General features: G+C 40.4%; 2 protein-coding genes across 3 annotated transcripts; one reads left to right on the forward strand and one right to left on the reverse strand.

Moving 5' to 3' along the window:
* Nucleotides 1-257: 257 nt before the first annotated feature.
* On the forward strand, nt 258-6,004 carry LOC113168254 (zinc finger protein 525-like). Of its 2 annotated transcripts, none has more exons than XM_026369263.2 (3): nt 258-304; nt 3,627-3,733; nt 3,826-6,004. In XM_026369263.2, exons 2-3 carry the CDS (start codon nt 3,716-3,718, stop codon nt 4,882-4,884), a joined length of 1,077 nt encoding a protein of 358 aa, XP_026225048.1. In that variant the 5' UTR covers nt 258-304; nt 3,627-3,715; the 3' UTR covers nt 4,885-6,004. The 2 variants fall into 2 exon arrangements, with proteins under 2 accessions (XP_026225048.1, XP_033182461.1); XM_033326570.1 differs by lacking the exon at nt 258-304 and adding an exon at nt 311-2,265.
* Nucleotides 6,005-7,816: 1,812 nt separating this feature from the next.
* On the reverse strand, nt 7,817-13,557 carry LOC113168226 (platelet glycoprotein Ib alpha chain-like). The gene is made up of 6 exons (XM_026369223.1): nt 13,177-13,557; nt 12,398-12,493; nt 12,094-12,285; nt 11,251-11,346; nt 10,922-11,101; nt 7,817-10,359 (listed from the first exon to the last, which is right to left on the reverse strand). Exons 1-6 carry the CDS (start codon nt 13,336-13,338, stop codon nt 8,734-8,736), a joined length of 2,352 nt encoding a protein of 783 aa, XP_026225008.1. The 5' UTR covers nt 13,339-13,557; the 3' UTR covers nt 7,817-8,733.
* Between the last annotated feature and the right edge of the window lie 330 nt (nt 13,558-13,887).

Here is a 13,887-nt window from a genome sequence, read left to right on the forward strand (position 1 = left end):
TCCTGTTTTAAAAAAAAAAAAAACTAATTATATGTGTAAGTTTTCTTTTGGAAATAAAACAAACTGCTTGATACTGTAATGTGAGGAGAACATCTTTTTTAATCTTTTTCAGATTATTTATGGAATTTTTAGTACAACGTAAAATGTCCTGTTCACATCACAGTGCAACAACATCACTCTACTACATCTACATGTATGGAACTGTATATTTAATCTTATTTTGAAGGAGTTTTGTGCATGACCTCTGACCCGATGATGTCACTTCCTGAGTATACTTCCTGTTTTCCTCCGTCTCTGCGTTGAGGTGAGTCCATGCGGGTTCTCCCGTTTTTACGTCGATAAAACGTAGTTAAAAGTACTAAATGATAGTTTTAAACTTATATTTCAAAGAAACTAAACTGAGTTATTTCAGTTTTAGCAACAATCGTGGGTTTTACGTGTTTTTGTTGGACTCTACAGCTCTTTAAAGAAACCAAAGTTTCCACGCTTCCTTTCATAACAGTGTAACCGTGTCTTTGTTTTCACTGTTAATGTTTAACTTTATTTTATGAAGACATATATTTACTACTGAAAACCAAGAAAAATGTTTCTTCCAGGTTGTTTTGATTATGTTCAAATGAATCAATTCATCAACTGTCTTGAAAATGGGTTCATTCATTCAAAGATTTGTGGTAAAAGCAGCGTCTTTATAAAGATGTGATGAGTGTAACTAGAGTTTCTGTGAATAATGTTCATACATGTTTGTAAAGATTAGTTGATTATTAGTCAGTAGTTGTTGGTAAAAGGTGTTCTTGGTGAAACCAAGGTGAAGTCAGACAGACATCACTAGTTGGTTTCCAGCCTGAAGGGTTTGTTGTTTGTCTCTAACCAACTTTCCTCAGACTGAAGAAGCGACTTTGATGAGTAGTGAAACATTTCAACCAAACAAGAAAGACGTACAGTTGTCACGACTCAACTTCCAGATAACTTTACCTGGAGGACTGAAAATCTTCACAGACATATTATTATTTGATATTTTACAGCATGTCCACTGTAGTGGACAGCAGAACAAATTTACTGTTAGAAAACAGCTACACTTCAAAATCAGAATAGACTGACAAGAAAACAAGAATGTCAATCCATTTTCTAATGAAACTTTCTAAATGAAACTGAACATGAACATAAATTAAAGTCTCCAGTCCAGAGGTCCTGGGTAGCACAGGTTTGAATCTGTAACACCACCTTCTCTTCACTGTTCTCCTTCTCTTCCTCTTTCTTTTCTTCCTTCATTAAAGTCTTAGTGACGGTACTTTAGGAAGCAGTTTCTCTTCTTTGTTATGCAGAGGAACATCTTGCAACTGTAGTCACAGAGGTCCACCCCACCCAGTACAAATACCTTTAACCAGTAGAGTACAGCTTACCTGGAACAAATTTCCTCATGAAACAGTGGCCCATAAAAATAATCATTTACTTGTCCATGCAGACTTTTCCTGGTTTCTGGAGGTTAAGACAGCCTTACCTTACCCTCCAAAGGATGTCTCTCTTTGTTTCCTCTATCACTTTCAGGTCTTTGACAATTTTCTGTGAGATTCTCAACTTGAAGAACCTGTTCTTCTGATTTTCTGGCTTATTATTGTCCCTGTGGTTTTGTTCTCACAAAACATTTTGAGTCTGGGGAAGCCAAGGTAGGTCATGTGGATTGACAAGCCAGATAAGAAAATTTCTTCAGCGGTGGTCTGAAGAGAGACATTCCTCATCTGTAGCTCTCTCTCATTTGTAAATTCTGCCAAGTCTCTCCAGGACTCAAATCAATAAAATCAGATGACATTACTGTCATTGTACGTTGTACAATGAAATTAGAGTGCAATCGTTTTGGTAGAAAAAAATTGTCATAAATAAATGAAAACTAAAAACTGCTAAATAAGAAAAATATAAAACACCAGTAGGTTACACATACTCCAGCTATTGCACGGTTCCCTCAATAAATTAACCTTTTTTAGCAGCGTTTAAGGCAACAATGGCTCTTGGAACAAAGCTGTTTTTTAATCTCCTTGTTCTTGTTTTATTTGCCTTGTATCTTCTGCCTGAAGGCAGCAGTTCAAACAGAAAATGTTCAGGGTGTGATGGATCCTGCTGAATGTTCGGAGCCTTTTTTAGGCAGCGGGAACTGTACAGTTCTTCCAGGGATGGGAGAGGGCAGCCGATGATCTTCTGGGTTCTCGTGGTGACTCTCCAGAGAGCTTTCCTGGCCACAGCTGTGAAACTGGCAAATCAGGCACAGGCACAGTATGTTAAAATACTCTCTATTGAGCAACGGTAGAAGGACACTAGCAGTTTCTCATTCAGGTTGTTTTTCTTTAGAAGATTGAGAAAGTGGGTGGAGGTGCAGTCTTGTGTGTAGAGGGTGTAGAGCAGGGGGCTCAGCACAGCCCTGTGGGGAGCCGGTACTGAGGGTGAGAACTGTCGACATGTGGGACCCTACTCTAACCCTCCAGGGGCGGGCTGTCAGAAAGTCCAAATCCAGAGGCATGTGGAGGTAGAGAGTCCCAGGGCCTCTAGTTTGGACACTAGTCTGTGAGGAAGGATGGTGTTAAAGGCGGAACTGAAATCCACAAACAGCAGCCTCACGTAGCTCCCCAGCTGCTCCAGATGGGACAAAGCAATGTGGAGAGTGGTGGTGATGGCGTCTTCTGTGGACCTGTTTGCACTGTATGCAAACTGGTAGCTGTCCAGTGTAGATGGAAGGCATGAGGTGATGTGACTACGTACCAATTTCTCAAAGCATTTCATGATAACTGGGGTCAGGGCAACTGGTCTGTAGTCCTTAAGACTGCTGATTGTGGATTTTTTGGGCAGAGGGGCCATAGTTGAGGATTTGAGGCAGGGTGGGACAATGGACTGATGTAAGGACCAATTGAAGATCTTGGTAAACACCCCCGCCAGCTGATCCGCGCAGTCCTTGAGCACCCGACCAGTGATGCCATCAGGTCCGGCAGTCTTCCTCGGGTTCACAGACCTCTGGTGGCTCCACCTTGAAGCGGGCGAAGAAGAGGTTATGCTCCTCTGCCACTGAAAGGTCCCCATCGACAGTAGCGAGGTTTGGTCTGTAGTTGGTTAAATGCTGGATCCCTTTCCACACCTGCCGTGTGATGTTTGTGCTGAGGTTGTCCTCAATCCTCTGCTCGTAGTCCAGTTTGGCCTATCAGATGCCTCTCTTCAGGTTGGCTGTGGCAGAGCTGTACACGTTCATGTCACTGAACCTGAAGGCTGTGTTCCTCTACCGCAGCAGTTGCTGGATCTCTCTGGTCATCCAGGGTTTTTCATTAGGATACATTCGGATGCACTTGTCCACAGTAACAGTATCTGTGCAGTCTTTGATGTAGCACAGGACTGCTGCTGTGTGCTCCTCCCGGTCTGGGTGGTCAAAAATCTCCCAGTTGGGAGACATCCAGCAGCTGGTGTGAGGCAGGGAGGGCCATGTTTTAATAGTCATTCTCTACTTCAGTTTCTATAAATGGTTTGTTCACTGTGACAGTCAGCTGTCAGTAATCAACGGGATCAATTGCACACAGTGATCCTCATCTGCTGAGTCAGTGATATTCTGTAGCTGTGTTTTTGTCTTATCTTGTGTCTTTATTGGTTCACAGATCACATTCATCTCAGGTGAGGACGAACATTGTTTTGCCTGACATCAGGACAGCTTTGTGAAATCTAGTGCCACTGAGAAAGAAGCAGGATGAGTTCTCCCCAAAAGGTCAGAATTTAAATCTCTCACATCTCACATATTTTGCATTTTTTATTATCTCCATTAACAAAACCTTACATTTTCTCTCTCTGTCATTTTAGACACACAGAAACGCAATGAAACAATTTCAGTATTATAACAAAGAATTCTCTTCATCATACATACAAAAACTTCATCAGATAATTTACAGTGGAGAAAAAACTCATACCCATACTGGAGAGAAGCCATTCAGTTGTGAGCAATGTGACAAAACTTTCGTAACAGCAGGAGACTTAAAACTTCATCAGAGAGTTCATACTGGAGAGAAGCCATTCAGTTGTGAGCAATGTGACAAAACTTTCGTAACAGCAGGAGAATTAAAACTTCATCAGAGAGTTCATACTGGAGAGAAGCCATTCAGTTGTGATCAGTGTGGTAAAGCTTTCTCTCAGTTAGGTAACCTGAAATGTCACTTTCGCGTTCACACTGGAGAGAAGCCTTATCACTGTGACGAGTGTGGGAAAGATTTTGCTATATCAGGACACCTAAAACTTCATAAACGTATTCACAGTGGAGAGAAACCATACCAGTGCAGACACTGTGAGAAAACTTTCAGTTCTTCATCGGCGCGCAACAGCCATGAACGAAAACATTCTGGAGTGAGACCATATAGATGTGAGGAGTGTGGAAAAACATTTGGTCACCTAGGAACATTCACAGTTCATAGAAACATCCACACTAAAGAAACAATCTACCCTTGTGAGCAATGTGGGAAGATCTTTAGCACCTCCGCTTCATTAAGGTATCATAAACGGATTCACACTGGAGAAAAACCTTATCACTGTGACGAGTGTGGGAAAGATTTTGCTCGATCAGGAACCCTAACAATTCATAAACGTATTCACAGTGGAGAGAAACCATACCAGTGCAGACACTGTGAAAAAACTTTCACTTCTTTAGTAGAGCGCAACAACCATGAACGAACACATACTGGAGTGAGACCATATAGATGTGAGGAGTGTGGGAAAACATTTGTTTACTTAGCAAATTTAAAGGTTCATAGAAACATCCACACTAAAGAAACAATCTACCCTTGTGATCAATGTGGGAAGATCTTTAGCAGGTACACTTCATTATGGCGTCATAAAGGTATTCACACTGGAGAGAAACCCAATAAGTGAAAACAATCTGAGAAAACATTCATATCAGCTCAGAATTAGGTTTTTTAATCATACATTTACCTGGAGGATTAAAGAGTCTGCGCCATACTTTTTTTGTGTCACCTTTTATGGATCCTCACCAATTTTGTCTTCCAACCCCATAACAAATGTAAACTTTGCAGCCTGTTCAGAGTTTGTATGAAAACTGTCAACTAGCTGTTTTCAGTAATACAGTCTGTTTTCCATAAGTAAAATTAAATTAAAGTGAACTGCTAAAAAAATTGTTAGGATGATTTTTAAAATCCATCAGAACTTAATGGGTAAAAAGTTCATGCTGGATATTTACACTGATCTGGACTCGATTATGTGGAAGAAACAACAGGACGCCACATTGTTTGATGGAAATTCAAGTTATCAACCTACAGAGGACTGAATTCAAAGACACCTTCAAAACCAAAGTGAAAAACATCTGGTGGGAGGTTTGTCCATTTTGTTGAAATGTCATTGCAGCAAGTCAAATGGTTTTCAGTAGCTGTTATGTCCTTGTATACACGACTGACAACATCAGGACATGCTCCTAATGAGACAACAGATGATGTTATGTCCTTCCAGATCTGGACTTTGTATTACGTTTTTTCTTTGTTAAAATCTCTTTTTTTAAATAATTGCAATTGTATAACTATAGCTAGCTCTAGTAGCTCATATTATTTGTATTAGCATCAGTAATCTTAAAGTTAGATAAGATGAAGTTGATATATGTTGTTAGTTTTGTTTTGTGAAATGCATTGAAAATATTCTACTCATTGTGTTTGTTATTTTTAAAATGTAGTATTACATTTGTCTGTTTTTTAATTTTTAAATTTGATTAAATTCATTAGGTAAAATTAAATTCTACTAAACAGCAGCATGAATGATGTGAATTCAGTGTTTTAAATTGATGACAGGACAAATGAAACGTGCTGTTGTTGGTGGATAGAAACCTGATGATCTTTAATTATCTTCTGAATCTTTCAGTTAAAATGTTCATATCATGTCAATAATGTGTTAATCCTCAGTATTTGATTGGTTCAGCTATGTGTAGGTCTACAGTGGTAAATCAGACCCTCACCCTGTTTGTTTTGTTGTTGATTTTATTTTTAATTCCTGCCTTTTCCTAATAAATATTTTGTATGATCATATTGTTGAATTGTTTTTTACATTAACAATTTGATTTCTTTTGAAGACATCAACTGAAAACAATCAGGCAACTTTTTAAATAGACACTATTTAGCCTGAAGTTATTTAATCAACCAGTGTTTTAACGATTTTATCACAACATGAAGAACTGACTCTCGTGAAGTCAACAAAAACAACAAAGCTGTAGTGTGTTAAACCTGAAAAAGAAAACTGAAAAACTTCTGTAACAAACTTCTCAGGACAACCGATGAGATTAATAAGGCAGTAGTTTATTTTCTTACACAGAGAGCATGAATACATCAGCACACGACTGACAGAAACATACTGAAAGAATCTAACACATACAGTTGTTTTTATGGATTTCAGATGGGAGGGAAAGGTGAATAGATGACAATTGTCTGTGAGACATTACAGTTGGTTCTTGTCTCGAGGTCAATTCCATGCCAGGACATCCTGTCTGACTCCTTAAGATAAAAGTCTGGTGCACTGTCTAACAAGGGCAAAGGCAAGTTTCATAAGGGTCACTATAAGTTATAACAAATGGCAGTTTTATGAAAAAAATAAATGTAAAAGTATAACCCTCATTATGTATATACAATGATTAATTTGAATATATAATGAGTTATATGGATATTGAGTGACGTGGTACAGTACACCACCTTTCATCCAGTGACAGCTGGAATCCGTTCTGTTCTACATGCAGTGAATTTAAACTACTTTCTTCTTCTAACCACAGACAGACTAACTTTTCCTCTTTTTTTCTCAACACCATGTTGCTGGACAGTAGAAATGCTCTACTGTGTTTTATTGTGAAAGTCAAGTTACTTGTTGCGTCCTCCTGTTTCCTTTTTTTAAATTTTATTTTCCAAGTGGAGACAAAGAGACTGAACCAAATAGCAAGTCTCAAGTTCTTCATCCCAACTTATTGCAGCTAAACACAGCATCAGGAACCTTATTACTTGAATAATTAACTGTACCTCCTACATGGACCAAGACTCCACAGTTGTTACTGTCACACATGTTGGATCTTCGAGCTGAGCTGCAGGTAGGAAAAACTGGTCAACGTAAATTTTTACTTACTTATTTTAATAACAAACAACCAAACGTCACTAGTTAAACTGCTGATTTTACTCTAGTTTTTCCATCTGTTCACTGCACCAGTGTAGGGTCTGACAGTGGGTCTAAGGATTTCATCTCAATATCTAATGGCACTCAAGGTGACAAACCTCCCCAGACCATTACCAACCCACCACCAAACCGATCATGCTGAACAATGTTACAGGCAGAAGTTCTCCACAGCTTTGCCAGACCTGGTCTCATCAGTGAACAGCACAGGGGCCCAGTGATGGATCTGCCAATTCTACTGTTGTATGGCCAATCAAGCTCCATGGTGCCGGACAGTGAGCATAGGGCCCACAAGAGGACGTCATTTTGCTCTGACAATGCTCATCTTGTTCCTCCTTAAACAAATGATCAGATACCGGTCGTGTTGATGGGTTAAGGACCTTCTACGGCCCCGTCCAGCTTTCTTAAAGTATCTGACTCCTGGACTATTTTCTTTGTTCTTAGGACTGTGCTGGAAGACACAGCAAACCTTCTGACAATGTCATGTCAATGACATCCAGGAGCACTGTCTGTTCAACCTCTGTAGTGTTTTAAATTGATGACAGTCTAGTCTCCCACATGGGAGGCGGTGATGTTACCACTACACTAACGATAAAGATAAAAATTGTTCTACAGTCAAAACATTTAATTAAACCTGAATAAGCCAGTTACTTGTCAAATTTAATGGTTCTGTCAGATGTTTTATTTCCACAAATACTTAAATAACTGCATAAATTGAACAAAAGTGTGTTTTTGCAAAACATTTCAAACATATTTTTAATGGAAAGTGTTTCATCGCCTGTTCTTATTTCCACTTGGGGATCAATAAAGTATTTCATTAACAAAACAGAATTGCAAACGGAACTCAGCTTTTAGTTTTGAAAGCCACAATCTTTCCCTGACGGTTGAGGTTGAGGATTTGAGCTACACAACAGTTCAGAGACCTTCTTTATTATATTTTCATTTTTTCATCTGGTAGGAAAAAAAATGTAGCGAGTGGTAAAACAAGCATAATAATCAAATGCAATTGCATCCTGGATTAAAACCCTTCAATCCGTATTCATCGATTACAGGTTCACAACAACAAATAAAGCTTTAGACATTTTAGTACAGTTAAGCTGAATTCCAAAGTCCAAACAATACATTAATGTAAGCATCTGAATTATATAGACATGATAGAAATAATAATAATCTGTATAATTATATTAATAACTAGTTTCTGTTTCTTGCACCACATATTAAGGAACAATTACCCATGTTAGTGTTGAACCTCAGCAACACTGAGTTGTTCCAACCCTGCAGAAGTCATGTTCTTCTGCTGTAAATCTTAAGAACCACACTACTTGTAGTTGTGTGATTGTGTCCTTCAGAGAACACCACCCCAGCTTTTAGAAATGCTGTTTACCAACATGTACACTTTAAATACAACAATACTCGTTAGGAAAGAAGTCTGACAAGCGTTCCAATGAATAAATCCAATAACCAAATTGGGTCAAAACAAGGGATACAGTCTGCAACCTTAGACTGATGTAGATAATACATTTCAGAAACAAAGTTTTTCAGAAAGACAGTGAAGTGATAATGAGCACATCATGGTGTTGCCTCACCTTCGGGAGGTGTGGTCACCCCCCACGGCATGCTGGGTAAGTAGTGGGCCAGCCACTCCCCCCAGCTGCTCCTGGGCTCCTCCTCCTTTATCCCTTCTCCTCTTTTTACCTCCCATCCTCCCACCACCCAGTCCAGCTCCTCTCTCCCTCCCCCGGCCTCTTCCCTCTCCTCTCTCAGGATCACGCTGTAGCGCTTCCTTGAAACTTCTCCTCCACCCACCTCCCCTTCTTTCCTGACTCCTTTCCTCGCTCCGCCCTCTGCAGAAATCCGACACTCCTCCATCACGTCCCTCCATCCCTCTATCTCTTCCTCTCTGCTTAGCAAGCGGTAAAGCGTTTTCCTGTACACTCCCCTCTCCTCTCCTTCTCTGTGTCCCTCTTCCTCCCTTATTGCCTCTCCCCTTGCTGTTGCTGGCTCCAGATTTACAAGGACTCTTTCTGCTGCCCCTTCACCTTCCTTTCCCCCAGCCTCTTGCCCTTCTCTGTGGACATAAAGAACAGAACGATACAGTGCCAGTATTCCTCCTCCTAACACCTCATTCTCTTCCCTCCTGTTGAATGTTAAAAGTGTCTGTCCTTCATTACCTCCTGCCCTCTTTCTTGCCTGCATCGCACTCAGTGGCTCGTACACCCTCCTGTACCAAACAACTAGCCCCACCAGAGTTGCCGCTACGCATGCTGCCGATGCAATGCACAGCAGCAGGCACCCTGCGAAAAGCCAAAAACAGAAAACTGCTGCAGCACTGACGGCTCTAATTTTACCACCACGGTCAGCTTCATGGATCACCAGCGGGTGGACTGACATGGTGGCTGCCTTGGTGGAAAAGAATGTTGTTGTTTTTGTTGTTATCAATGTCGTTGATGCTATAATTGACGAAGTAGATTCAGTTGTCCCAGGTTTTGTGGACATCGTGGGATTCGTTGTAACACTAGTTGACGGTGTGACTGTAGGAACAGTGGTTGTCATGATAGCAGGACTTTCAGTTGACGGTGTGACTGTAGGAACAGTGGTTGTCATGATAGCAGGACTTTCAGTTGACGGTGTGACTGTAGGAACAGTGGTTGTCATGATAGGAGGACTTTCAGTTGACGGTGTGACTGTAGGAACAGTGGTTGTCATGATAGGAGGACTTTCAGTTGACGGTGTGACTGTAGGAACAGTGGTTGTCATGATAGCAGGACTTTCAGTTGACGGTGTGACTGTAGGAAAAGGTGAATGAGTACCTATGTCCCGTGACCCAAATAAAGATCCATCTCCTCTGCCTCCTGAATGGTCTGACCATTCAATGAGACTAGCAAATGTTTGATACCAGGTCCACGTAACCACTTTTCGGTACACAGCTGTGGACATTTGACGAGCAGCCGAGGTAATAGCAGGACTAGTAGTAGTAGTATGAAAGGTGTTTCTAGGTGTAGAAATGTGAATATTTGGAGCTTCAGTAGGCACACCATGTGTTAGCCAGTAGGAGGGGGTGTTAGAAATCCCATGACCCTCATATTCCACCGCCCTGTAGGTGTTGAGAGCCCATTCTGTTGAAGGCGAACACAGATCAGATTCTTCCAGACTCACTACAGCTTTACCCTTATGGTACTGTGGAGAATCACATACCTGAGGACAGATAACAAATGAATCTCTTTTGATTTAAATATGCATTAAAGAGACAACTTTTTTTTTTTACTAATTACTCAACTGTCCATTCATCCTTTTTAGTTTTCAAAAATTGGCAATTTCCCCAAGTTCCTGGGACTTTTTATTTCTAGGAACTAAAGTGCAGAAACCTTATGTTGTGTAAAAGTCAATTGCGATTGTAATTATGCAACTGATGTATGAAAAGCATGAATGTCATTATTTTTAAGTATTGGTCCCATTGCTTCCTTAAATATCTTGGGTTGCTCCATCCTGATTTTCGTAGCAGACAAGCAAAAGAGAACAAAACAACTCCAGTGTTTTTGCTATGTGTGCAAACTAATGGTATTTTGCTGAAGTTTCTTTCTTCAATAAGTATTTTTCATTGTAGTAAAACTATGGTTGTGGAACTAAACTTAGACCCTGCTGACTCTGGTGAAAACACAGGTAGATAAGTTTATCAGGAACCATAGAGTGGAGTAACAACAATTATGATCACATTTTATTCTTGACAACGTGTCTTTTTTTTGTTTGTGTTACTCACCACACTCTCAATATCAGAGCTGATTATCGGGCCATCTCGGACGTACACATTGAGCTCATAGTCATTAAGGTATCTGTGCAAATAATCAAGGGAACAGTTACAGGCCCATGGGTTGGCTGACAGGTAAAGGTATGGCACTTCCTCCTTCTTGCTGAACCAGTCATCTGGCATTACCTTAATCTAACGTGGAAAAGATAAGATCTGTAAGTATGGAAATGTTGAGGCAACCTGCTGTGAACTTGTACCATCTGTAATCTACATAATGTAACTTAACATAATGATTTTGTGCTTGAATAGGTTGTAAACTCTCTTGGTGTGTGTAGTCTCACCTTATTATTCTCCACATAGAGCGTTTCTATAGCTGGTAGAGGGTGGAGCATGAGCTTGGGAAGCACACTGATATGATTGGATGACAGATCCAAAATCTAGAAATTGGACAGTCAGAAGTGAACCAATGAATCCAGAGCTCTTTAGTAGGAAAACTCAGAGACTGACCTCCAAAATAAAAAAAAACTATTCTTCCTAAAAACTATTTTCACTGTACATATGGTAGTGTTTTTAAAGTTGGACAGGATTTATATTTACACATTAAGTTAAGACTTTTAAGAACGACTCAGGATGACTAATACCTTCGATAAATCTCAGATTACGGTTTGAAGTAGTCAGAAACAAGCTGGAATTTTGTGAAGTATATTCCATCAATCTAAAAAAAAGGGTTAAACAGTCACTGAAGTTATTTTGAATATTCAAAAACATTATTATGACCAGCTGAAACATGATTGTAGATGTCTTTCTTTCATTCTTAAAAGTCAGATCAATGCAGTTGTAGTCTACACCAACGTTCAGATGAACAATGTGGACAGGCTCCTTCCCTTCCCTAACTTTACCCTGAACTGAATACAACTAAGCAAGTGTTTCACTTGTTGAAGGCAAAACATCCCAAAACAGGCAGCAGCAGTAAAGACCTGGCAGAGCATCACCAGGGAAGACGCTCCTGGTGATGTCTGTAGGTTCCAGACCTCAGCCCATTTTAAACTGCTAAGGAGTTACCACCAGGCATAAGAACTAACACACTGTTCAACCTAAAACTAAAACTGGGGTCTAAGGTTAAAATGAGTTAATCCAACATTTATGACCAGGCCTTTTAATTAAAGCTGTCATAACATTCTGACCTCCAGTAGGCTGAGTCCAGAGAAGGTGTGGTCGGTCAGAGATGTGATGGCGTTGTTTTCCAGGTAGAGTTCAGTCAGAGCAGGACAGGCCGAGAAGGAGCCGTCGGAGAGGGACTTAAGATGGTTCGACCCCAGCCGGAGGACACTGAGGCTGGGCAAGATCGGTGCTCCGCCTGGTGTGACCTCTGGAACCTGGAGAGAACCCCAGTCATGTTAATGAAACTTAATTATGGTCACTGCTAGAAACTTTAACTTTATTGATTTAATGTTGATATTCATTCATAAGCATGACCCAGTCAGACACCTTGTTTCCTGTGAGGTCAATCTCATAGATCTCTGTAAAAGTCTGGAAGGAAGACCAGGATAGACTGGTGAACAGGTTCCTGGGAAACAGAAGAACCTAAAGAAAAAAGAGAAAACAGAGGAAGTTAACATTTAGAGCTGCTTCCTGTTTAACAGTCTCCTTATCAGCCTCAAAAAGGAAGCTTGTGTGTCCGCTGTCGTGTCGTCCCTTCACTCAAACACTTCATCCAGTCACGGTTGAGTTCAGGACAGTGATGTTCAGTGTCTGCTGTTGTACATCTGTGTGAATGGATTCATTGGCAGATCGTAATTCTTGATCACTTTGATGCCAAATGAAGCCTGTGCCACCAAATTATCAAGTCTATGATTGAAATGATTCAGCAGGAACTATTACAGCGAAATACTACAATAAATAAATAAATATGTGGTGTAAAGTGTTTTAAACCTTGTTGACAAAATGTTCAACCAGTCAGGCGACACATGTACAGTAGATGGTAGACAACAAACCTCAGAGAAGACCAAAACCAGTGATGACCTGATGTCAAACGTGTATTTACAGCTTATTTTTATACTTCTTTAACTTTCAGCCTCTTTTCGAAAGAGAATTAAACTGAGCCGGCATCATTACGAGTGTCAGACACAAGCCCTCAAATAGAAAACTGTCTCCTCTGAATCTAGTATTTCAATGCTTTATTTTTTTAAATGTGACTTTGAATGTTTTCAAATTGCATTTTCTCTTATTTTTCTAAATGTAATAGATTCTTTGTTTCATGTCGTTACCCTGGTCGTTACGCCGAGTCCTGCTGGGATGTCGCTGAACCCGGCCTCCGTGCAGTTCTCCCTCGGCCGGTGGTCCTTGTCCCTGTCACTGAGGCAACCAGCCACTGCTGTAACTATGGCAACATGAGACAGGAGGATGAGAAGGTGGAGGAAGAGGTGCATTGTGGAAAAAGACCCTGAGCTCCTGAAAATCAACGTGTGTTTGTCTGAGAGGAGAAACGAAGACTGAACAGAGTACCAGAAAGTATCCACTGTGTGTGTGTGTGTCTGTGTGTGTGTAGTTTAATTGTTGCAGGAAATGTGATAAATACTCGAGTTCAGCTGAGTCTGTTGGTATCTGACTCCTCTGTCACTCAGCATGTCTCTTATCCTTTTTTTAAAGTCATGTCCTATTTACATGTTGAAGGCTTCCTGCGGCGGTTTACCAGAAAAATACAAACACACTGAAAGCTGAGTTGGCGACACCAACACTTTACTAGTGTAATCTGCTGCTTGGTTAGTTTAGTTTATGTCCACTTTCCTAAATATTAAAAAATCTGAATTGTTAAAACTGTTTCTGACTTGATGTGAAGTGTTTAAAGAAAAAGAAAAAGCGATGCCGCTGTCGGCGGTTTCCCGGTTTTAAATGTGAGTCAGAGCCCAGATGTAGACTCACTAGAAATGCTGAGTGACCTCAAGTCAGCTGTTCTTAGACAGTTTGTTCTGAAGCGG

The sequence above is a fragment of the Anabas testudineus genome, chromosome 18 (genome assembly GCF_900324465.2).
Source record: "Anabas testudineus chromosome 18, fAnaTes1.2, whole genome shotgun sequence".
In the NCBI taxonomy this organism is placed as follows: domain Eukaryota; kingdom Metazoa; phylum Chordata; class Actinopteri; order Anabantiformes; family Anabantidae; genus Anabas; species Anabas testudineus.

Coding starts and splice junctions, on each gene's coding strand:
- LOC113168226 (XM_026369223.1), bottom strand. CDS start 13,338: ATGCACCTCTTCCTCCACCTTCTCATCCTCCTGTCTCATGTTGCCATA. Junction 11,347..12,093: donor CTGGACTCAGCCTACTGGAG/GTCAGAATGTTA, acceptor TCCAATTTCTAG/ATTTTGGATCTGTCATCCAA. Junction 10,360..10,921: donor GCTCTGATATTGAGAGTGTG/GTGAGTAACACA, acceptor ATCTGTCCTCAG/GTATGTGATTCTCCACAGTA.